The sequence below is a fragment of the Hippocampus guttulatus genome, chromosome 9, assembly GCF_054856545.1.
Source record: "Hippocampus guttulatus isolate MCC_2025c chromosome 9, RoL_Hgut_1.0, whole genome shotgun sequence".
Lineage (NCBI taxonomy): Eukaryota > Metazoa > Chordata > Actinopteri > Syngnathiformes > Syngnathidae > Hippocampus > Hippocampus guttulatus.
In genome coordinates, this window is record NC_141269.1 from 8,177,471 (window position 1) to 8,202,371 (window position 24,901).

Here is a 24,901-nt window from a genome sequence, read left to right on the forward strand (position 1 = left end):
TTAAAAATTATAGCACAGGATTACAGTTGGAGAGCACGTGGCGTTGCGGCGTGCTTGATGCGTGGCATCACGTCAAGCCATCTTTCGTTCTTTCCAGTGACATTTTGGACTCATTCCACAAGTTAAATGAATATCTTTGCATATTACATCTATAGACAGCTGGGCCTGGAAACTGGTCTGGTTTCTATGCAAAGACGAAAGACAGTCAAAAAACATGCAGCGATGATTAAAGTCTTTCAATGTATTTTATTTGCCCCTAAACTACCGTTTCCATTTTGTGTTTCAAGAGTGGTCATTAATATTGGCACTTGTCACAATTAGACAAGTAGGACGTACTCCTCTCCGGGCTCTGTTTTTCTGCCCCCCGCCCCTCCACCGTTTTCCGTTTTAAATGACACATTTTGTTATTGTTTTAGTTAATGACGAGCCGAACGTTGATCGGGGCGAGCGGCCGTTAGGCACGTTGTGTGCCTGCAGGTCAGTGCAAACACCGCCAGCGCTATTTCACGTTGAGTAAATCGAACAGCAAACGCGAGGGGGGATTATGACGTATTTATGTGTTTATTTACTTTTTACACCGTTTTTATTCGTAACGATTTCATCGTAAAGTGGTGTCAATGAGTGAGGGACACATCAACGCTGCAGTGAACACGTTGGTTTTCAAATGTTACCTTCAACGGAGTGTGTGCTCATTTGGCACACTTGAATTTCTAAATGTTCATTTGACAGGTCTTCATGTAGTTCATGGTAAGACCCCGTTTAGACCTTACTTTTAACACACTACCTCTGTTGACACCAAATACTGGTGTCACTAGTTAATTTGTCAAATTACTGGTGCAATTGTTTGCTTCATAAAGTAGAAAGAATAACGCTGTCTTTCAATATTCCTCTCTGTGTTACTTTTGAGAGCTCCCAGGTGCTTTTTCACTGCCTTTCAAGCATCGGCTCGGCTCTCGCTCGGGAGGTGGACCCCGTCGGGGTGGGAAGGGTGGGGGGGGCTTGTCTTGGCTGGCCGGCGGAACAAAGGTCAACGTTGAGTGAAACACAGAGTGTGGCATGCACAGATAAGAGGAGCCCTCTCGTTAATGCCAAGCTACTGATCCACACTAGGCTCTAGACAACTACCACCTGGGCAAACACGGGAAGCCCGAATGGGTGGTGGAATTTGAAAGTGTCCAAATATTCTATCTATCTATCTATCTATCTAGCTATCTATCCAGCGATCTATCTATTTAACGATCTATCTAGTGAGCGAGCTAGCGATCTAGTTCGCTAGCTAGCTATGTGTGTTTGAGATTTTATGAGCTGTTTTCTGAAGCTGAGCCATAATTGGTTGTTACCTGAGATCGCAGCAACTGTGATATCATTTTTAGTCAACAGCAAGTGGCAAAATGAGATGGACAGAAAACCAATGGATTTTACTCATATTCCACGTACGCAATATAATTTTTTTTTCAAAATTCAATGGTCATCGGTCACATTAATGGTGGAATTTTTTTTTTCAATGATTAATTTCATCTCATATTTTTATTCCTCCTCAACCTGACATTTGAACAGGGGTGTGTACGACTTTTTATATCCACCGTACATATGTTATTCCGAAGAATCGTCACCCATGCCATCTCAGTCCGGTCCAGATGGGGTAGGCGCCTTCCCCAGTCAGCTATGTGGTCCTGCCAGCTCACGAGCAAACCACTTAGCCAAGCAGTCATGGCCCCAGCCAGCCAGTCAGCGGACTGGAGCCTTTCGTCGTCCACACATTCACAGAGGGAGCGGGCCAGGCTAGTGCCGATGATGGCCAGCGCCAAGTAGAGGACTCTGGCCTTTTGTAAGGTGTTCACGCACAAACACACAGGCGGTCGGTCCCATTGCACGGCAGACAGCTTGGCCCCACTATGAAATGCCTGCGCCCTCATGTTTGCCGCCTGACAAGTTAGCTGCTCCTCTTGCCGAGATTCCGAGTCATGTCTCTGTAATCCCTCATTGAGTAATAACATTGGAGGAAGAAACATTGCTAAACGTTCCAGTCTCGGCTAGGTCATTTGTACAATGGAGGCTGCTTTAAAATGAAAGAAAAAAAATGAGATGTCAAAGTTCGAGGAGAAAAGTTATGAGAAGTAAAGTTGGAGTGTCATGAGAACAAAGTCAAGTCCTGAACAAAATTCTTGAGATTAGCATGTTTATTTGCAATTTTTTTTCCCCCCTCAAAATGTTGCAATTCTGCAAACTTTTTTCTCATATTAAAACTTTACTCATGTAATCTTTTTTTTCTTACTGTACTATTGCAATGTTTCGAAACGTAATGTAAATATTTTCTTATATATTGCAACTTTCGAGGGAAAAATATTACTTCATTCATGTCACAGTTGAACTTTATTTTCATAACTGCAATTATAATTCATAATTATAAAATTTAATTCAATGACTTGTAGTATTTTAAAATTCTGCCCTTGCGGCCGCAGTCATATGGGTCAGCCCGCGAGTGTGAAACGTAGTGATTGCCACGTACTTGGTTAGGAGCTGCTTCTTGTTTGTTCTGACCGTTTCCTCGGTCATCGTCATAATTCTTGGAAATAAAAATGCGGTCCGATTACAAGCATCTCTAATGTGAAGGCCCACTACATGATAACATTCAAGTGCCGCATGGGACGCACAATGAGGCATTTCAGTTAGCTTGCACCATTGCTCATGATCAACTGCGCCAATTCATTGTGCACGCATTCCACTTCCGTCAAAATTTTGAGAGACCCGCTTTGTCGTATTTTGAAACAGGAGAGCGTGTTTGTGGATGGTATTTTTTTTTTTTTTGTTGGGAGCCATGTGTGTGTTTGTATGTGGGGTGGGGGTGACATGCATTTTCACCCCCCCACCCCCCTTTCCGCCCCTCCATCTCCTCGCCTCCTTGTTTGTGTGGCAAATCCGGGAGCAGCTGCTGGTCTCAGGGTCTAGTGGGATTTTTGGGCCTGTGTTTTCTCATGCCATGCCATGCCAGGGTGCTGTAATGCGAGCGGTTAGTGTGGCGGGGGTGAGGGGTGTTTCTGGAGTGGCGGGCGTACAGTTGGGGGTCGTGATGGGGATGGCGGCAGTGGCGGGGGGGGGGGGGGTGAGGGGGTTCAGTCGGCAGGTGGTGTCTAGATTGGACGCATGTAAAATTGTTATATCCTCTGGACTTTGGCTTTTTGCACTAGATTGGAACTCGACTATTTGGCTAATGACGCACTCTCTCTCCCTCACTCGCTCTCTCTGCCAGCCACGGAGCGTACACCCCCAACCCGCCCCTGCCTCATTGCCTCTGCCCCTGCCATCGCTCTTCCCTCCCTCCTCGACGCTGCGAGCGCGCGTATTGGCTGGGCGGCCCGTGACTGGGTGCCAAATAGGTGGTCCCTGCGCATGTTGGCACACTTTCAGTCAATGGGTGCAGGAGCAAAGTGAGGAGGAAGAGAGAGAAGGCAAAGAAGGCAAAAAAAGAAGCGGCACTCGGGTTTGCCAGCGGTCGCGCGCACTCTTCCAACATTGATTCCGTCCTCTTGTTTTACTTTTTTTTTTTTTTTTTAAACCTCCTCTGTGCTCACTCCCCTGTCCAGCTCTCTCTTTTCGATTCGACTGAACTCTACCCGCTTTGCCAAGAGTTGCTTATTTTTATTTTATTTTTTTTACCCCGTCAAGATATTTTTCAACATTTTCGACAATTTGATCCACTTGATGCACTTATTTACTTGCATTGCATTTATCCTGGTAGCCTTTTTTGACAGAAGTTCCTGAACTTCTTTACATTCTCCTTCTGCTGTGCTCTTGAACAACAACTCTCCTGCTCCTGCTACACTACCTCCTGTGTTCCTTTGCTGGTATTACACCTTGCCCCTCGACTTTTTTTTTTTAACTTTTTGCTGCTTTCACTGGACAGTTCGAGTCCCTCGTTCTACTTTGCATTTTTCAAAATATTTGCCCATTTCTCCAGTGCAGATTGACAAATCCTTTTTTTTTTTTTTTTTTTTGCAATCTGCCGGGTCAATTTATGATGAAAGAGAAAAATGGTAACTACCATTTTATTTTGATATATATATATATATATATACACATTAGTGTGTGTGTGTGCTTTGTTAATTGGATATTTATTGTGGTGAAAATATTTTTTTCAATATGGGGGGGAAAAAAAAGATTCCGTTACAATTGTTTTCCTTTTGATGTATACAATAACGTGTTTGAAATTCAGCCAAGATGAGCTAATGAATTATTTGTCACCTGTCTTAAAGTGTTATGCTGAAAGTATTTCTGTCAATGTGATGTCTGTTTGGGGAGAGAGTGTCAGGCACTCTCTCTCTTTCTCTCTCTCTCTTTCACACACACACTCTCTTACTCTCTCTATTTCGGCGCCTCTCGTTCATTCCCTCGCTCCGCTCGCACGGAGCAGGCGCCGCTCCTCCATGCTGCGCGCCGGTGCTAACTGCCTCACCTCTCTCTTCCCGTCCTCCCCCCCACTCCCTCTCTCCCCGTCCTTCTCTCCCCCGTTCTCCCCCTCCTCGTCCTGCTTCCCTCCATCCTCCCTTTCCTCCTCCGCCCTCCCCCCGTCCTCCTCCCTCATCCAGGATGAATTCCACCCCTTCATCGAGGCCCTGCTGCCCCACGTCCGCGCCTTCGCCTACACCTGGTTCAACCTGCAGGCCCGCAAGCGCAAGTACTTCAAGAAGCACGAGAAGCGCATGTCCAAAGAGGAAGAGCGCGCCGTGAAGGACGAGCTGCTGGGGGAGAAGCCCGAGATCAAACAGAAGTGGGCCTCGCGCCTGCTGGCCAAGCTCCGCAAGGACATCCGGCCCGAGTTCCGTGAGGACTTTGTGCTCACCATCACGGGGAAGAAGCCCCCCTGCTGCGTGCTGTCCAACCCCGACCAGAAGGGCAAGATCCGTCGCATCGACTGCCTGCGCCAGGCCGACAAGGTGTGGCGGCTGGACCTGGTCATGGTCATCCTGTTCAAAGGCAGCCCCCTGGAGAGCACGGACGGGGAGCGCCTGGTCAAGTCGCCGCAGTGCACCAACCCGGGCCTGTGCGTCCAGCCGCACCACATCGGGGTGTCCGTCAAGGAGCTGGACCTCTACCTGGCCTACTTCGTCCACACGCCAGGTACGTGGGGCAACCCGCAACTCTCGTGGGATGGCAGGGCGGACGAACGCTGAAAACCTAAATAGGGGCGTCTTCTCCTAAAATCACATAAACATGCCAGTGAGCATGTGCTAGAAAACCTTCAGCATGGTGTCCACAGAGCCTTCCAATATTAAGGCCTTGAGCATCCTTAAAAACGAAAACTTCCAGCACTCGAATAGCTTAGAAATGCCACACATACAATACACAACATGATCATTTTTCTATTGCAGAAGAATACAACAAAAAGTCATGGGTTTCAAAAAGATCAATAAGCCCTATTCATTCATACTAATGTTTGATATTAAATGCCTAAACAGCCTTAAAATAATCTAATGACTGCATAATAAATAATGCAAATGTAATCGAAATAGCCTGTGAACATAATTTCACATTTTAATCATGTAATATTTTTCCCTCGCTTCCCTTGTTGCTTCGTATTTGTTTACACGGCAGCGTAGAACCAAATGTAGTAGTTGTGTGTGTGTGTGTGTGTGTGTGTAGAGGGCATTGGTCCAACATGCCCTGGCAAGTCTATGCTGCTTTTTCCAAGTGAAGCATTCGCGCCTTTATATAAACACGTAGTTTATTTTGCGTGTGTGTGTGCGTATGTACACGCGCGCATGTACTTTTGCATATTTTTATATGATCATCGCCACTGCAAATGTTTGTGAGACAACGGGGAGTAGCTGTTTCAAACATTTTTTTTCCAATTCTGATGAAATTGCATGTGTGCTGATAAGGCCATTGTAGCCAGGGATTGTCATTTGGCCACAACCCAGAAGTGTGTGCGTGTGTGTATGTGTGTGTGTGTGTGTGTGTGTGTGTGTGTGTGCGAGAGAGAGAAAGAGAGAGCTGCGAGTCTCCTGCTCTCAGGCCGCAGGCTGCTGCCGCCTTCACCGTCTGCCTGAACGCCTGCGCTGCCTTGGACCTGCCTGCCAAACACACACACACACACACACACACACACACACACACACACAGCCAGCACTCACACGGCCACCTTCACACCCGTACAAAAACACACAGCTAAAAAAAAAAAAAAAGAGATAAAAAGAATCGCCAAACAACTCATCTTTGTCGCGTACTTTCACACTTTTGTCCAAACATGGTTTTAGTCGCATACACACACCCACACAGCACACATACCAGCCAAAGACCATCCTCGATACATTTTGATATAGCCAAAGTGTGTTGTATCGTAGCCGTCATGATGGATAGACACACAGACAGACACACACACACACACACGCGTGCATGTTCGTTCAGCCAAACATCGCTCGCCGTAGCTTCCCATGCAGCCATTTTACACACAGTCAAAATACTATGCTGTGTTGTCGTGCTTTTCCAACACACACATGCGCATGCACACATGAAGCACATTTCACAGCCAAATCCTCTAAAAACACACCGGCTCGTGACCTAATATTATTTCAGCTGGATTTTTTTTTCGGGGGGGGGGGCATTTCGCATGAGTGTCGACCAGCATCTATCTCTGAGAGACACCACACACACACAAATGACTAGTTATGCTGTCACAGCCTCCTCTCGGTATCCTCTTGTCTTCCATGTATACACACACTCGCATTAAGCCACAATCTCAATCCAGGCCAACACCTCGCAACTCTGGCAGCTTCGCTCTGTGTGGGTCGATTTGTGGCGCATGACGAAATCGCTTTTTAATTTTTTTTCCAAATGCCCAGTTTTAATGAGGATGATTTTTTTTAAACAATTTTTGAGTAAAATTCCACTCTTTACTATTTAATTATCTGTGCTGTTGTCTTTCAATTAGCTGCATTTATTTATCACTTTTCCCAAAAAAAAGCTTACGCAATGTGTACAATACTAAAATATCGTTTCCATTGAAAACGGCCAGCTCAAGTTTCTGAATGACTACAAAAAATTGATTCAAAACGTATCAGAGTGCCTGCTGTTAAATGTGACGATTTTAATCATCATTTAAAACAAACACATGACTTACAATTGTAATTGCTTGTGATGAACATTTATTTTCACCCCAACATTTGATAATTGATATGCGTTTACATGCGCTGCTCCATAGAAGCACTTGAAATGATCTTTTTTTTTTCTTCTTTTCTATACATGCGCACATAGATAAACAAGTCGTGTCCATTTTTAGTGCGCGAGGTCAGCACGCGGCTGCCTAGTGGGGGGACGTTCACGGTGCACGGCTCATTCGTAATGTCCACTCGCCGTGTGCTCGCTCTCCTGTTTGCTTAACGGCGGTGTGCCTCAGCACTTTTCCTTCCTCCAGACAGAGCAGCCTAAGTTGGAGAGAACATTTGGGGCCTTCAGAGAGCCGGAGGGGCGATGAAAGCAAAGACAAAGGGCAAACCGCTGTCTTCGAGCCTGGCCGAAGGTCAACCGTTTTATCACGCTTGGCTCCAGTTAAGTGTCAGGTCGCCAAAGCGTATCCGTGAGCCAGCACTCTTGAAGGCCCGTGTTTTTTCTCTTACGTTCGTGTTTTTTTTTTGTTTTTTTTTGGGGGGGGGGGGGGGGGTTCAGTCGCGCCATGAATGACACGACGTGCTCATTGTTTGTTTTTTGTTTGCCTTGCATTTTGTCGGGCTTTGGCGTCCGCCTTTGCCGCTCCCGTTTGATCCCGTACACACTGTTGTTTTGTCTCCTTAAACATGGCCCTCATTGTTGCTCGCGCAGAGGTAAAGTCTCCGCTCATCTCTTTTGTTTATATTGTGGAAGACGGCGAGCGGGAGAGCGGGAGAGCGCGAGAGCGCGCTTTGGAAAGGAGCGAGCAGGCTGCAATAGTGATTGTTCCGTTTGGCAGCGCCCGAGCCCGCTTGGTGTGGGAAGAAGAGAAAGACGTCTTGTGTTTTGTTTATGACAAAGTGGCAAAAAGCTGCCACGGGGAATCTCTGGGCTCTCTGTCAGGCTTTCTCAGGCTGTTCCTCAGCCAGACAGTCAGCCAGCCTTCGAGATCCCTCTCTGTTTTATGGAGCACCACAGCCGTGACAGAACAAACTGCGGCGCCGTCATACGCGGCACACGTCCTCGTGTTTTCAGACACCTCCGATAAACGGCAACATGTCTTTGAAATGTTGTCACTCTAACGCTGGCTGGCGGGAGACACAGCAGATGAACAAAGAATCTTCACGGTGATTTCAAGTGTGTGTTTTTTTTTCTTTGTAATACACAAAGCTGAAGTGTAGACCGACAATAGTGTACCTGTGTGTGAAGCCCTCGCAGGAGGCAAACTGACCAGGTGCAGTGCGTTACGAACGTTTCGCAATGCACACGTCAATAAAGCTCTCGCATCGACGCTTACCAAGTATTATAATAATGCGCGAATGTGAGGGTGAGTGGCAGTTTGTCTACATGTGCTTAGCAACTGGCCGGCGACCAGTCCAGGGTATACACTTGCCCAAAACCAGCTGGGACGGGCTGCAACTCAACAGCGATACCACTCAACGGCGAACAGTTGCGAGTGTTTTTGAAGGCAGCAGAATGAGTCTAGATGGCGAATGTTTGCCATACGTTCGCCTGCACTTTTCTTGCAACGAGGAAAAACCCCACTAAAACTGTTGGCTAACGTCTAGCGAACGTTCGGCAAACTTTTGCGACTTTGAACGAACTCTGACGTGAACGCGCATTTTTCTACCTTTGCCGTGAGAGATCGTCTGGAGTGTCGCATTGTTTGATTTGGCTGGAAATTTGATTTATGCCCCACCCCTCTCCCCCCCCCAAAAAAAAAAAGAATTTATCTATGCCAACCATGTATTCTAACAAGCATCTCACCACGAGATGATGGAAGGTGCTTAGGGAACCCGTGTATCCATTTTTGGTGAATGGTTTCGCCAAGTAGTGTGCCGCAAAAAAAATTTCTGTGGTAAATATGTGCCTCGGCTCAATAAAGGTTGATAACCACTGTTTGATACAGATGAATTTATTGCTTGTGTTTGTTAAGAAAACACACTAGAAGAGGACCTCTAAAAGCAATAATTGTGAGGGGAGGAGGTGAGGGACATAATTGGATTACTTTTCAAATTCGTTTAGCCCTTCTAGAAATTCTAAATGCATATAATTCGTTGTAATTGAAAGTATTTATTTTTCTCCCCCAAATAGGTTTCATGACCCAGCCGCTCCAGGTGGACTTCTGTCTGGCTCGTTATCCTAATAGCAAAATTGTCAAGTCAAATTTTAACTTCCTGTTACCAAATCACTAAAGAATCCTTGTGTTGTACTTGCTAAAAAAAAAAAAAAAGTGTTCTTTCTCGTTTCCTGAAAGTGCTCAAGTATGACTTGGGCAATGATGTTATGAGGTTAATGATATGTAGTTGTTATTATTACTAACCAAGCCCCTCCTCCCATGTCTACGTTTCCCATGACTTAGTCATGGCCATGCTTTGCGTTGTTTTTTGACATTTCGCTCGCAAGCAACTCGCTGGCCGTCCACCGCCAATTCCTTGTACTAAACAAGGAGGGAGGAATCTCCTTGCGCAAGCCTTTGGTGTTATTGTTCGGCCTCGGTTGGAGGTCTGCTACTGAGCGCTCTCGTTAAGACTCAGACTGTTATTATTATAATGGCGATAGCGATCTCTTGGCCCACAAGTGCCAACGTTCTGCATGATAACCACAAACTGGCGCGCTTCCTGTGAATGAACGAATGAATGAGTGTCTGCTGGGAGAGTGAGCTCTGACGCCTGCGAAGGTGGGCGTGTAGTATCACGACAGCAATCCATTTACTGCTTGGCCTAATGTGTTTGATTTGCCTCATAAAACAATATACGTATTGTGCTGTTTTAGATTAAAAGCCAGGACATTTATCATTTGCCCCAGCATGGAAAGAGAGATTAAAAAAGCATTTGTCAGGCCCAAAGTTAGCTCAGTGCACTTACTCATACTTTGGAACTCGGTCCGCCTCTTTTATTCCTTCCGCGAGCGTGATTATGAAAAAGATGTTTCAAATGTGTTTCCAATAAAAAAAAAAAAAGAAAAGAGAGTGCAGCACAGGAAATTTGCCGTCACTCCGAGGGAAGTGTGAAATGTGCGCACCGTGCCATTTGTGCCGTGACCGCTCCTCGCTGCGCGCTCTGCGCTGCCAGATCCCGCCTCCCTCGCGCCGGAGTCCCGCGTGGACGGAGAAACCCCCCTGCACTGAAGCCAGACCCCTGACTCACTGACCACAGGAAGGATTCTGAAATCAAGTGCCCTCTTGCGCACGCAAAAACCGCGCCATAAATAAGAGTCAGTGTAAAAATAGCGCTGCGATGCATAAGAACATAATACAACATCATCAAGGAGGCTGGAATTAAATTAATTAGCGTACTGTAGTATTCCTTTGCTGGTTGTGTACCTTGAAGGGGCGCGGCCTAGCTCCCTCAGTAGCTTGTTGATGGTTGGCAAGTTAGTTCAGTGTGAGTTTCTGGATGCAGCAGCTCCTTTGGAGTGTTTTCATGTGTCTGACTGCTTTTTCCCGCTCTCCTTACGTGGGCTCTCCTTGCCCACGTGCCGTGGCATTACAGTTTTGACCCGCAACACGAGCAAAAAAATGGGCCGAAGCGGCTTCTAACTGGCGAACAATGATGAATTGCTCACAGCATGGTGCGAGTTTTCTTATGGATTCCACAACTCTCCACTGTTTTGTCAAACTTGTATTCTTACCCCCCCCCCCCCCCTCTCTGTGAAAGTAATCTGTTGTTAATTACGTCCTGATCCCTTCTCTGGCTCCCATGACATCACACGAGTCTCTTGGTCCATGTGCGTAAGTGTCGTTTTCTGTTTGTATGTGCGGGCACAGCTCAGGATGACCCTCGGCGGTGAAAGTGTGCACTGAATGAAATGGTAGTCAGTCAGGTCTGAGGCTTTTGTCTTGCGTGCTGTGGGAACCGGGCCCGCAAAGCCCTCCGCATGCAGAGTGGCTCTGGCATCAGTGAGCGTTTGCCCGTCGGCCTTCGTTTACCAGGGCCCGCCCATCTTTTCACGCGCCACCGGGAGGTGACGATAGAAGGGAGAAAGAGGCGTTAGAAAAGGGAGCGTCTTCTCTTGCTGCCTTTGGCCGCGGAAGAGAAAGTCTGGTATTTGGACTGCTCCCGGGATCGGTCTAAGCCAAAGCTTTGCTGGGTGATTGTGCGCTCCAACACACACACAAGCTGAATTGAGGCTTGCGTTAAAGGACGGATTTCGATCACTCGAAAAGCCACAGGATCATTATTCAACTCATGAGACCGCGACTACTCAAACACACATGAGGGGAAAAGAAAAATCAGAACACGTTTTTGTCATTAGCCTCCGGATTAATTGTCCACTGACAAGTTGTGTGATCCCCCCCCCCACCCCCACCCCGCGAATTTATTTTCGTTTCTCTCACTGCAAACTGCAAAGCCACAGAGAGATTAACAAGACCACACCTGCATTTGTTTCTGTGTCGTGTTTGCTGATATGCAGAAGATTATTTTAGAGGAATTTCAAGTCGGTCATATTGGTAGAACGGGCAGACAGTTGCTGTTTTGCAATTTTCTTTTTTAAAATCCATTTCACTCTAATCTTCTTGTCAGTTTGAATAAACTCAGTTGTCACATCCACATTTGTCCTCAGGCCAGGCTCACAGATGTTTTAGTTATACTTTTTTTTTTTAATGGAGGACGGCTATTCCAGCTAAATGAATGCTATGAATTTCATTTTTCCAGACGATTTTCTCCTCCTCTGGTGATCGAAACGCAAAGACTACAGTCACCATTTGAGAATTAAAGCTCCAATTGCATGAAATAACATTTGAGTTCCCGAAAGCCTTTTCGTATTTATTATATCAAAGATTAATGGCGTTCAATTAGATCTATAATAACAAAATGTGATACATTTCCATTGGGGTGGGAATTATTCATTTAGTTAATTGCCTTACAATGTTTTAATTTCATGTTGCGTGAGGGCATTTCTAGGCACTATGGAACCCAGTTTAATATGTGCTGATTCGATTTAATTACACGTTAAAACACTTAACGATTGTCAAATTTTAAAAAATGCGTGTAGGCATGGCTAAGCGTGATTAAAAAAAAAAAAAAAAGTTATGACCTTAGCCGGATAGGCTTTCCCCCCAGTTTTTAATTTGGAAAAAAAAGCCTAGAGAGAGCAAGGAAAAACAGGGGGGGGGGGGGGGGGGGGAGTCAAAAGCAACGAGGGGGTGGTATTGTCTGTATTAATACGGTGTCTTCCCAGCGCCGGCTCTTTTCAGCCTTTTGTTGCCGCTCCAACCGTGTAATGTGTCCGTCCCCAAAATCCACATAGCCACTCAGGAGTGTTAGCCGGCCTCAACAGAGGCAGACAGGAGGAGGAGGAGAAGCGGGAGAGGAGGGGGAAAAGAGTGAGATGGGTAATGCTCACTATCAGGCTGGCCTGCCAGGGTTAGCAGAGCCATGGAGGACAGCTTATTCACCAAGGCTGCGCCCTAAAAAAGCCCAAGCTTTGGCTGCTCCCGTCAGACTCAAATACGTTCACAATCAAAATAGTTCTTCTACAATTCAGAGGTGTCAAAACTCATTTTTGTTGTTGGTAGATAAGAAGGTTGTTCTGACTGTGGCAAAAATGGATAATCACATCACATTGTGACTAGCTCGCTACTGTACTCGTGAGGATAAAGCGGTTCAGGTATTGGGTGGATGGATGTTTTCAAGAACAAATTCAAGTTGAAATCAGAAGGCATGGAAAGTAGTAGCAAGTAAATAATTTGAGCTAGCTAGCTATTTTCCAATTGATGTGAGGAGAAGCGGTTCAGATAACGGATGGATGGATGTTAAGAGGGCAATAAATATATATATATAAATATCCGTTAAAAGTGGAAAAAAATGCAATTTCTGCGAGAATATTCGACAATAATGAGAACAAGAATTCGATTTGGCAAAAAAAAAAAGTGGGCATATTTTACTTGCTTCAGTAGGCCACATAAAATGATATCATGGGCCAGAAATAGCCCCCCGCCTTAAGTTTGACACGCTTCAAATCCATAAATTCAATGGTTAAAATCATGTGCCTCTTATTGAAAAAGGTGATGAAAAAAAATCTTTCCTATGTGATTTTGCACATTTGGTTGACATGGTAAAGAAAAAAAAATGATGTGGGCAAATTTAACACAGCAGAAGAGTCTAATGTTCAGAAAGTGAGAGGCTGAGTTGTCGGCTGTTTTTGGCACAGCGCTATCACTTGTCTGCAAGATGCCAAATTTTCAGATACACTCCCTGCCAACCTCCTCCCTCTGATCCTCGCTTTCTTCTCGTCTCTTTTTCAGGTTCCTCTTTCACACGTTCCCCTATTCTTTTATTCCTCTTTAGGGTTCAAACGAAGGCCCTCCCCTCGCATCATTAGCACCGAGGAGTCCTTTTTGCCGCTTCAGAAAAATGTAAAATAATTTGTAAGTGCAAACATTTTAGTGCTCAATAGGACCATTATCTGTGTTTTTCTTGAATGGCGGCTATCAAGAGGTTGTGAGCCTTGACTTTGGGACGTCGCCCCTCCCCTCCTATTAAAAAAAAAACTTTTGGGTTTTTTTTTTTACATGCAATATTTACTCGCGAACATTTGTTTCAAAATCAAATAGTGAGACAGCACAGTCTCCTAGTTGTTAGGACTTCTGCTTCACAGTTGTGGGTGGCGGGTTTGAATCTTCCTCACACATTCCAAAAATATATATGTAAAGTTAATTGAAGACTCTAAATTGTTTATAGGTGCGAATGTTAGTGGAAATGGCTTTGTCGACATGTGAGCCCCCGATTGGTTGACGACCAGTCCAGGGTGAGCCCTGCCATTCACCCCAATTCACTTCAGATAAGCTCCAGCTCACACTTTCCTGGCATTGGCGGTTCAGGCCAATGTTTCCAATAACATTTTCATGTAAACCAGCACCCAAGGGAAGTTACCCATTCGAGAACCAATTAAAACAACAACTAAAACAAAGTAAAACTACTCACCATTTGTAGACCCCTGTCTGGCACGTAATGGAGAGAGAAAACGAAGGCGCTTGCAAAGCGATGCTGTCACCTTGTGGCGTGTTATGGTATTGCTGAAACGCACTTATGGGAGTTCATCTATTCACAGAGTCTCAACGGACCTGCTCATGTTTCGCGTACTATTATGCATGGTTGGTCAACTTCCAAGTTTTGTTTGACTTTTGAGGTGTACTTATTAAAAAAAATAAAAAAATTAAATCGCATGAATTCCAAATTTTTCGTCTTGCAGGGCATTCAACTGTATGATAAGTCATTCAATTTTCCACACTGTCTATTTGTCGTGGCTGTTTATGTGTTTTGTTTTTTTTTGCTTGTCAGTAAAGTTAAAATTAGTTTGTGGAGCATCACCAGGACGCCGTTTGATGTTGATGACACCGCGAGAAAGCAAGCAGTTTATAGAAGATAGACGGCCGTGTTAGGGTGGGTGTTCGGTGGCGGGGGGGGTGTTTGCGGCGAATCAGCACGCTCGCCGAGAAGCACAGCAGAATGCAGAGAATTAAATTTGGCATGCATCTGTGTAAGCTTCAAATCAGTTTGGACACAGATCTAGGACACTAGACGCAGAGAAGAAAGCGGGATGAAACGGGATAGGGAGGGACATGTGATTGGGGGGGGTGTAGATCGGTGAGACTGTGGGGAGGGGGCAGGAATGGGGAGTTGAGGAGGTAAGCAGAGTCCCTCAATGACGACTTGAAAACGGTAAATAAATGGAGTGGCGGTAAACAAGGCCTCGGCGCTCCATCAAAAGACGCCATTCATGTGTGAACAGGAGAGTCTCTCTTTTCTCTTGAGGAGACACAGAAAGGAAGCCAGTGGCGCTGACGAGAGCATGCCGCTTGTTTAGATAACAGGATGAGCTTGGTGGGGAATGGCTATAGTGTGTGTGTGTGTGTGTGTGTGTGTGTGTGTGTGTGTGTGTGTGTGTGTGTGTGTGTTCGTTAATGTTTGTGTTTTATTTTTGAGGGAGGGGCAGAGCAGATGGAAGGTGGATGCAGACTTAACGAGTAGGGTAAGATGGGGGGGAGTGTGTTTTTGTTTGTTCTTTATCACGAGTGTGGATTGGGTGGTGGGGGGTGTAGAATGGGCCAATGACGATGTGCGAAGCAGCGCAGGGTTTTGTGTTCTTTTGGCAAAGCGTCTGCACGTCTGCGCACAAGTGTGCGTGTGAAAACATATGTTCACATGTCACAACTACTTTTTTTTAGAGGTCTTTACTATGCATGATGTATATACCCCCTCCGGTGAAAGCGTAATGTTTGCAAGCAGTTGAGTTGGGTTCCCAGGGACACCCCGGTGAACCGGCTGCAGTAAGCCGCTGTGCAAAGTTCTCCAGCGCAGCTGCCTGCTCGTCATTCAAAACGTCATCCTGTCGTGTTAAGAAGTCTTTTCGTGCATTTTTTTTCCCCCTGACAAACTTTTCAATTAATTTAATTGGTGGATGTGAGGATCAAGCCGGAGTTACTTCAAACCACTTAGCGGAGCGTGAATGGAAGAGCAGGGCACAGAAGCCAAGGAAGTGGCACTTTTTTGAAAAAGCTTTAATTCACTCAGTGCATTCATTGAAGCCCCGTTTGATTGCAAATGTTAACAATTCTTCTGCTCTTTAACTTGCTCATGTTTAAGAGCACAACATAGTTGAGCGCGGTGGCCTTGTCGGGCATTTTAGAAAATCTGCTCTCCATCACTTGAAATTCCACTGATCTGAAAGCGGGAGACTAGTGTGAGTCTTTGGGTTTGGTTCAACATGCAGAGAGAGCTTCCTTTGTATGTTATCCGCATCATCCAGCATGCGGGTTCTATCGACTGTCTGTCCTTTGGCAGTTATCAAAAAAAATGTCAGTTGATCATCGTTTCATTCATGGCTGGCTATCAAAACAGCTCCTTTATGTGACTTGCAGTTGATTTTAGGGTTGCCATGCCACTCGGCAACCTCCCCCTTCTCTCTGTCCTCTTGTCTTGCCACCCCGAAGTGCCCACCCACCCCCACCCGCCAACCCCACTGCCGCCTGTTCCCCTCACATTTATTGGACCCAAATTTGGCTGGCACCATGGCAACCGTGGCTCCCAGGGATCCTTTGCCTGGGTAGAATCCAAGGTGCCTCCAGGGTGGCACTGCCTAGTGCTGTCTGCATCCATGGTCTGTCGCCGCCGCCGCCGGTTGCTAGTGCGAGGCCATCCGTGACCCTAACCCTGACTATCATGTCTGTTGAGTAACTAGCAGCGAACGTGACCCGCTGTAGCCGGTCGAATTAGCCAACGCTTCAGGCCCGGGCTACTGCAGCTAAGCATTTTACCAGTACGCATATTGATGTGGTATGGCTTGGTGCCCAGTCCTGCCTCCCACATGAGGCAGACAAGAGAATGAGAGGAAGGCAGGCAGGCAGCATACATGGGGGTGCATTTGAAGTGAACAATATATGAGCAAACGCGATATATGTCGGGTGCCTATGCAAATATCCACCGGCACAGTTTGGTCTCTTTGTGTGTTGTCAAAGCTTATATGTGATGTGGCATCTGTAAAGGAAATATGGTTTGATGACCGATCTGTGTGGAAGTGATGAGTCACTTAGTATGCGCAGAGAGAAAGAAAGAAAAAAAAACACATTCATCATCTGCGCTGGATGCAACGTTGACAGTACAGGTTTGGGAACTGTTTTGTGCTTTCAGGTAAAACGGCAGCAGCTATTTCACTATGGAGCATAATGAGAATCTTTCTTCTGCCAGGTGTTGTCTTGCCAGAGTTCTCACAACTAACCTTCTTGCCTTGTGGTTTTAATATTTTTTTTATGTGTTTAAAAAAAAAAAAAAGTTTTTCAACGAATACTTTGGAAAACATGCTGCTTTGCAAGTATTGGGTCCAAACACATCACAGGTACTTCAAAGCTGTAGATTCACTAAAGTTATATTTTTCATGAATATAGTGTTCTACTAATAGCTAATTATTAAAGGAAATTTTTAGGACTGCGACGAACAACTACTTTAATAATCGATTCGTCCCGGTCTGTACAATGTCAGAAAATAGGCAAAGATGTTGATCATTGTTTTTTCCAAAGTAAAAGCAGATGTTTGCAAATGTTTAATTTTGATCGGGCACGAAGACGTCTGCGACGGAAATCTGAGATTTAACTGTTGAGAGACTGTGCTGTCGAGTGTCTTTGAGTCTCCCGAGAAGCGCCATATAAACTCGATTTATCATCACTCAGACAAATCGGAGTGCACTACTTGGCTGCAACCAGAACAGGCGCTATTGAGTGCGTCTCAACTAATTCGCCCGCTGAAGAAGTCCAAATTGATCTCATCTGACGATGTTGCTATTAGCGCTCTTATTTTCTCCATCGTTGTTGTGGAAATGGCCCCTCACAGCGCGTCGCCTTTGCTTCCGTGAGGAGCAACACATCGACTCTGCGGGAAAGGAATGGGAATCTCATCACCTTGTTCCCTGGGAGCCGGAGTCAGTATCCGTGATAGGTCAAGGGCCAATCGCTGCAGCAGTAGGTCTTCCCATTTGATGAGAGTACCAGTACAGCGTTTGACTAAGCTGGGATTCAGATCAACAAGCCCGTTTGCCGACGGATTTACGAGCAGTTTAATCGCGCCAGTGTTTTGATTGTCTCCCGCACCGTGGGGTTTGTTAACCATTGCCATGCCTGTTTGCAGCGCCTTCCTCTCTTCTCTCACTTTTGCGAGGACAAAGTCGGCGTGTCTTCCAGATTCCGGAGTGGAGTGGAGCTCGTGGCAGGCGAACAGTGCATTTGTCATGCGAGGTGTGCAAGGAGATATGGTGTGTGATGTATGACGGCGCTGTGAGCGCTCAGCGCTGCCAGCTTTTGTAAATTGGCCCAAGGTAGAAAGTTGAAGGGAAGGAGTCAAACAGCTTTCTTCTTTCGAGTGACTACACTGGACTGTAGAGAATCGTAAAGTTTTTGCATGGTTTTGCAGTCTCTTTGTATTCACCCTGACCTGAAATTTGGGGTTGGATTGAGGATCGTGACAGACTAATGAGCCGCCTTTCCTGCAATTACCCTCCTCTCCTCAGTTTGCTCTTTCCGTCTCCTTTGAGCTGTTTCTCCTCTTTCTCATGTGCTCCTCTGAACAGTCATTCTTTCCCTTCTATTTTTTTTCTTTTTTTAACTGTCACCTTATTTAGGACCAGTACTAAATCACTGCAGCCAAAGTAACAGAATGGTCAATTGGAGAAATGTGCTCCTAATTTGTGGTTGATTGTTATCTTGGAAACAGTCTTGAAGTGCTGCTGGTTTTGACTTTCAGTGGTTTTGGCTTTCACTTCAACTTGCTTTGATTGATAAATATTGTGAACAAAGAGCTACAGCAGCCAAAATGATGGCCACAATTTAAAAAAAAATTCAAATGCATATGGTAGAGTACACCTGCTCAACTACAACAAATAACCACTGACTGTGATTCTACCGAGTAAACTTGGTCCTGGATGCGTCCCCTCCTTTAGGTGAGTCCATCACGATGGCCGCTTGTCCGTTTTAAGGAACCGTAAGCGTTTTTCTGTGTCGAATATGTTGCTGTAGGACATGAGGAATCTAAATCCTCATGCACTTTAAACAAACCGAGGAGAAAAAGAAAATTAAATCACGGTGGTTTGTGTACTTTTGAGATTGGTGGTGGCCATGACGCACTCTTCTTCACAATTTCACAATTTCAGCCTTGGCAAAAAGGTGCCGGTTAGCGGGGTTTGCTAACCTGTGGTTAGCATTGATATTACATCGTTCAATTGCTCAGCAACAATAAACGTTTATTTTTTTTCTTCAAATATTTGAATGTGGGTGAGGGTGGCCTGCGTGATCAATGCTGGACATGAGCAATGAGCTCAAAATGCAACTATACAGCAGATAAAATATTTTCAATATCTTGGATTTAATGTGTCTATCTTTTGATCAGAAAGGCGATTCGCAGTGAAATCCAGCTCGTAAAAAAACTAAAAATTATGATTGACTTTGGCATCCAGGGCGACTTCCTGAGCCAATGTGAGACCGCATGTTTGCGTGGTTCAGGTGCACCCCTCCGTCAGGCTTCGAACATTGACCTCTACTGAGAAAAAGCCCCCTAGTGTTGACAATTTTTTAAAGGCGGGGTGGGGGGGGGGCGGGGATTAGTTAAGCTTGACATAATGAATAAATCCTAGCATAGCTCTTTGGATAGTAAACGCTTCGCACGGGTGTTAATGGGATGCTACCTCTAAGCTCGCTGCCAACTGCCGTGCGTCTTATCTCTTCCGTCTCGTGCCAAGTAAAAGTCAGTCTTCATGCTAAATCCTTGCCTTGTGCGCAAGGTTAGCAATGCCCCCATACGGGCTCATCTAAATGAATACAGAAGGTTCTTATCATTCTCCAGACGCCACCGTACAGCTGCCCTTTCTGTGGCCTTTGCGGCGTCTCTCTGCCGAACCAAGAGGAGCAGGAGGATGAAGCAACCGCGGTACTGTACGTGGCAAATGTGTGTCTGTTGTTGATTAAAAGTTGTTGTTGTAAAGGCGCGGCTTAAAATGCCAGGTGGTGGATGTGTAATGCTAATCTCCTATCTAATTTTGAGGTCCAGGGGTGAAGCTCTTAATCCGTAACAAACACATACACTCCCACATAGTCTTTCACACATATGGGTGCACGCGCAGAACTGCCACCCCTTCGACCCCTGCCCCCCCCCCCCCACACACACACACACACCAGGCACACAAACGCATGTATGAATTTTGAGTGAAATCTCCAATGTCAAACGTGCCCCAAATTTATAGTTTGGCTTTCAATAGTAAATTTCTGGAATATTTTGCCTCAAAAATCAAACGGCTTCATGCGAAACATCATGTCAGACTAGTGGTTGACACATCTGCCTCACAGTTCTGAGGCCCGAGTGTTCAAATCTGGGCTGCGGCCTTCCTGTGTTGTGCTTGCAATGTTCTCCCCGTGCTTGCGTAGGTGTACTCCCCCGCTGCTGTACTCCTCTTCCTCCCATCCATGCATCCATTTTCCGATCCTCTTATCCTCACAAGGGTCGCGGGGTGTGCTGGAGCCTATCCCAGCTGTCTTCAGGCAGTAGGCAGGGGACACCCTGAACCGGTTGCCAGCCACTTGCACGGCAACTGTTGACAAACAACCACCTGCACTCACAATCACACCTGGGGACAAAGTGTTCCATTAAGCTGCCATGCATGTTTTTGGAATGTGGGAGGAAACCGGACTACCCGGAGAAAACCGACGCAAGCACGTTGAGAACATGCATACTCCACACAGGAAGGCCGGAGACGGAATGGAACCCTGCACCTCTGCGCTGTGACGCTGACTCGCTAATCAGTTGACCACGGGGCCGCCCCTCGTCCTCCCGCATTCCAAAAATGTCTTTTATGGGTTAGTTGAAGGCTCTAAATTGTCCATAGGTGTGAATGTCGAATGACTGCGAATGTTTGTCGACACGTGCCCTGTCCACCCAAAATCAGCTACCTCGGCTCCAATTTTGTGAGCTTCAGTTCTGTGTTTTGCTTTAGTTTTTGTGTGTCGAAAGACCCCAATACAACACTTCATAACAAGCCAAACGAAAAAGCACCGCTACAATAATGTGTCAGTCAGACCTCTTCAAGTGGTGAGCAGTTTTACTTTATTTTAGTTTCATTTAACAGTGGTTAACTTCTCTGAATGTTTATGACAGTTAAGAATGTTTAAAGCTTAATGAGAAGAGTCGTCCGGTTCGTCAAGGTTTTACACTCACCATATTGCGAGCCTGTAATCGGGAAAGTAAATATCTTGTGTGTTTTACATACTTGGCCAATAAAACGGATTGTGATGACTTAACGCTGCATAAAAACTCATGAATTTAGAACAAGCCAACATCTCTTGGAAATCAACTAGCGTCGCGGAATATATTGTTTGATGTGGAGGAAGTGCTCTCCTGCCGTTTGCAAATGATTTGGTCTCTGCCAGGTATGTGTGGTTGCTAATTGAGCCACGCCTCGAGGATTTGAATCTTTTGTTGGGCTCGTTGGATAAAGGTGCGCTGCTGATAGAGTAAATTGTCATCGTGGCGTGAAGATGAGGGCTGACTGGTTGCTCCAGTCTTCACCTCACTTAAACCCCACGCCGCTGCACTGCACTGCTTGATGAGGATTTCAAATCCTCTCAGCCTTGCAAATTGACTCTGTCCTCATAACAGTGATCACCCGCCACTGTGCATAAAAAAAACATTTGAAACGAAATCCATTTTTTAAAATGGTTTTACACCTCCCCACACACTTTAAACACATTTAAACATCTTGAAGCACACTGAAGGCATTCCTTCGCGCTTGTCCTCGCTCGATTTGCACACTTCTTCAGATAAGAGTTCAAGTGTGCTTGCTTCAAGCTGTTTGTTTGTCACTCCTAGTTGAAGTTTACTGTGAAACTGACACTTAAAACAAAACCAATTTTGTCCAATGACATTCTTCTTGCTTCATGCTAATAATAATAATAAAGGTACCTTTATATACTTTGAAAGCGTACAGGCGGGCTAACGATTGCTTCAAAAATGTCATTCACTGAGCCACAACGCACTGTAGCTGTGGAAAACGACATGCCCGTGCGCACTGTTCCTGTTTAAATGCAAGGATACAGGTTTTTAAAACGAAGAAGCTATTTTTCTTTGTTTGCTCTTGTTATCGATTAAGCACAATTAGAGTAAATTGTGTCACATATTTCCCCTGGGCTTCCCCCTTTTTGTAGTTTTCCCACTTGTGGTGGCAGGTGTGCTTTAATTGAAGTGTGTGTGGCAGATCAAGCTAAGCGGAGGTGTGCGGGAAGGGAGGGAGAAACGTGTCGCCCGGGGCGGAGGTTCATCTGAGGTGAAACGTCTCTGCAGGTGTGTGGGAAGGGCACGGCTAAAGGTGTATGTGTGTGTGTGTGGGGGGGGGGGCGATATGGAAAGTGCCATTATATTATTCTTGAACTTGTGCCGAGATGATGGCTTCCAGTCAAAAGCTTCAAGCATGAAGGAAGGAAGGAGGTGGACTGTACTATACTTCATCTGTGAGAAGGAGTTCCCAATAAAGTAGAAAAACACATCTTGAGTCATGAATATGTACACAGAGAGCAGACAGTTGACGCTCTGTCGAAAGATTAAGGGGGATTATTTCTATTTTATTTTATTTTTATTTTTTTTTGAGGACATGAGGAAGGGAGGTGAGACAGATTCTCAAGGTGAAATGTAAGAAGGGCGAGGCGGAGGAGGCAAAGATGAGAAGCGAGGAGGGGAAAGAGAGCAAGCTCCTCCGCTGGGCGGGTTTCTTGAGGTCGCGGCGCTGAATATCGCATAGGAATGTGGAATGCTGACTCGCTGCCAATGCAAACACACCGGCTGCGCTGCTGCCGTGCCCGATGGCTGTCAAGGGCTGCTTTATATACACGCACATACAACACACACGTAGACGCTCATCATGCGCGAGCACGACTCGACTGTATGCACACTCGCACAGAATGTCCAGACCGCGGAGTGACCCGAACGATAGAGATAATAAATTTGCGCACAAACTGGCACAGGGCGCACTTTGACTTGTCCAAACATCTGTGCTGTCGCCACTCGCACAAGGCGCCATGTTTTGCAACTGCAGGCAGCGGCTCGGGCCCACGATGATCCGAGGCCTCCTTTAGCTGCTCAGCTGGGGAATTCATACCGTCTCTCACATGTGCCATCTAACCAAATGTCTTCGGGGTTGTTTTTTATTTTTTTCTGTGTGTGTAGGAAGAGCATTTTAATGGACCGTGGCGGCATAGCTCAAATGCAGGGAGCTGTGAGTTATTACAGCTGTGACGCGCATAATTATTCATGTATAGACACGCACATGTACGAATAAGTGATTCATTTACAAACTTGTTAAAACACACTCGCATGTGTGAAGGGACTTGAATCGCTTTGCAAAGAAAATATACTGTATTAATGGATGCCATGCCCCAATTGATGGCCAGGTGTGTCGTCCACTTGAATAAATAAATGGCTCAGCCCAAATTAAAATCTCTTTCCTTGCCTTGGTGGTACCTCCGGGTAGCCTTAATTACCTTAGCTACGTCACTCGCAAGTGTCATAGAAGTCCATTGCATTTTTAAAGCAGAATTTGAGGTGCTGCAAAAATGGTGCGATATCACGATATTAAAATTAAAACTCGAACTTGACCTTTTTTTTTGTTGATTTTTTTTAAACATTTTTTCCTCCCATTTGAACACAATGTATTTTATTTTTTAAAAAAATATATAAAATGTTAGGTACAGAAACATGTATTACGTGATAAGTTTGAATAAATCAATAACTGTGTCCAATAACTGGTGAGTCAGTTTTAGAACAGAGCCGTGGGCGAGTCATGTTGTCCTTGGGCTAAGTAGCACCCGCTGGCACTATTTTATTTGTTGTTTGTTTTTTAGGACTAAGCTCCGAGCAAAAAAGTACCTATGTTCACACTCTCTTTCATTTTGCTCACTTCTCCTCGGTGCGTAACCGCCCTCTCCAAGGAGGAAGAAAAAAGTTAAATGGAGGCAATTAACTTCAGAGGCGGCACATTTACTCAATTCTGCAAGCAGAGAGTCAAATTGTGCCCTGCATTGACGTCCCCTCAAAAAATAAAAAAATAAACTAAAAAAATAAGAACAAAAAAATCACATTACCAACGACAGACAACTTTTCATGGTTATTGAAATTGTGACTTTTTTAAATCACGGCAAACTGTGAAACTGGTAATCGGTCCTTGCTTAGATTCAAAGTGGACTTATAAATGTGTGATTTTGCCATCCCTCCATTTTCTATTACCTCACGAGGGTTACAGGTGGGCTGAAGCTTAAACCATATTAAATAAAAAAATTAAAAATTAGTGGTTGTCTGTGGAGAAACATTAACCATCGATATATGTGATTAATATTAAAATGCACTAATACAACTAAAGGCCTCTTAGCTAATGAACATTTCATATCCACCTTGTACTGTCTGCAATCAAGTAAATAAAATAAACTACATTTGGATATTGCTCTTTGTCCTTTCTGTCACCATTAAAATCCAAATTGGTCGGACAGGTCACATTTCAGACGTTGCAAGTTCCTAAGGATGAAAGATGGCTTTCCATCACAAAAAGAAGCATGTGACTCATTTAAAGCGTGTATGCGCTTATGTGCTCTAATGATTCACTTGTGCAGCCCCATTCACGGTCCCGATAAAAGTTAACGAGACAAATTGCTATGTCACTGTTCTGTCTAGTTTTCCTCGTAAATTCAGTGGCTCTGATGTGTGTGTGTGTGTTCTCACTCTCACTCGGAGCATGCCGGGGTCAGAGGTCAGAACAACTGAGCTGCTTAGTCACTCTTTGATGTGGTTCACCACACAGATGCATGCACCCCCCACCAAGGTCAAGTCCAGGCAAACAGTATTTCCACTTAAGGCCCCGTGCCTCTGTTTGCTCTGATGTCCAAGAAGCTACAACAAGGCTCTTTGCCATCATGCTGACGTGTTATGTCGGCAAAAAAAAATTCCAAAAGTTTTCTTTTTCTTTGGCGCCTCCATGCATTGAATTGAAAAACATTTCCAAATATTGTGTTAAACACTGTTTTTGTCTGGAGCCATTTCCTTCAAGCCCACTTATGTGTGTGTGTGGGGGTGCGGGGGGGGGGGGGTTCGACGATGGAGTTTTAGGGTCACACTGAAAGGGGGAAAAAATGGCCGTGTAGGATAAATTTAAGAAAACTCTTTTATACTATAATGTTTCTATTGGTTTGACCCCCCCCCCCCCTCAGACCCCCATTTAGAACTTCTCAAAAAATTAA

The 24,901-nt window shown here is 45.3% G+C and overlaps 1 protein-coding gene across 11 annotated transcripts in view; it reads left to right on the forward strand.

Annotated features, from left to right (window-relative positions):
• The window catches only part of nfixa (nuclear factor I/Xa), a 130,262-nt gene that overhangs the window by 37,929 nt on the left and 67,432 nt on the right, over window positions 1-24,901 (forward strand). For 9 of the 11 annotated variants that reach the window (XM_086120095.1, XM_086120102.1, XM_086120103.1 and 6 more), the window contains one exon: window positions 4,587-5,118. In XM_086120095.1, coding sequence (XP_085976221.1) covers window positions 4,587-5,118 — 532 coding nt within the window. Of the gene's footprint in view, window positions 1-3,418; window positions 4,035-4,218; window positions 5,119-24,901 lie in introns of those variants that run through there. The other 2 variants (XM_086120100.1, XM_086120094.1) reach the window with 2 other exon arrangements.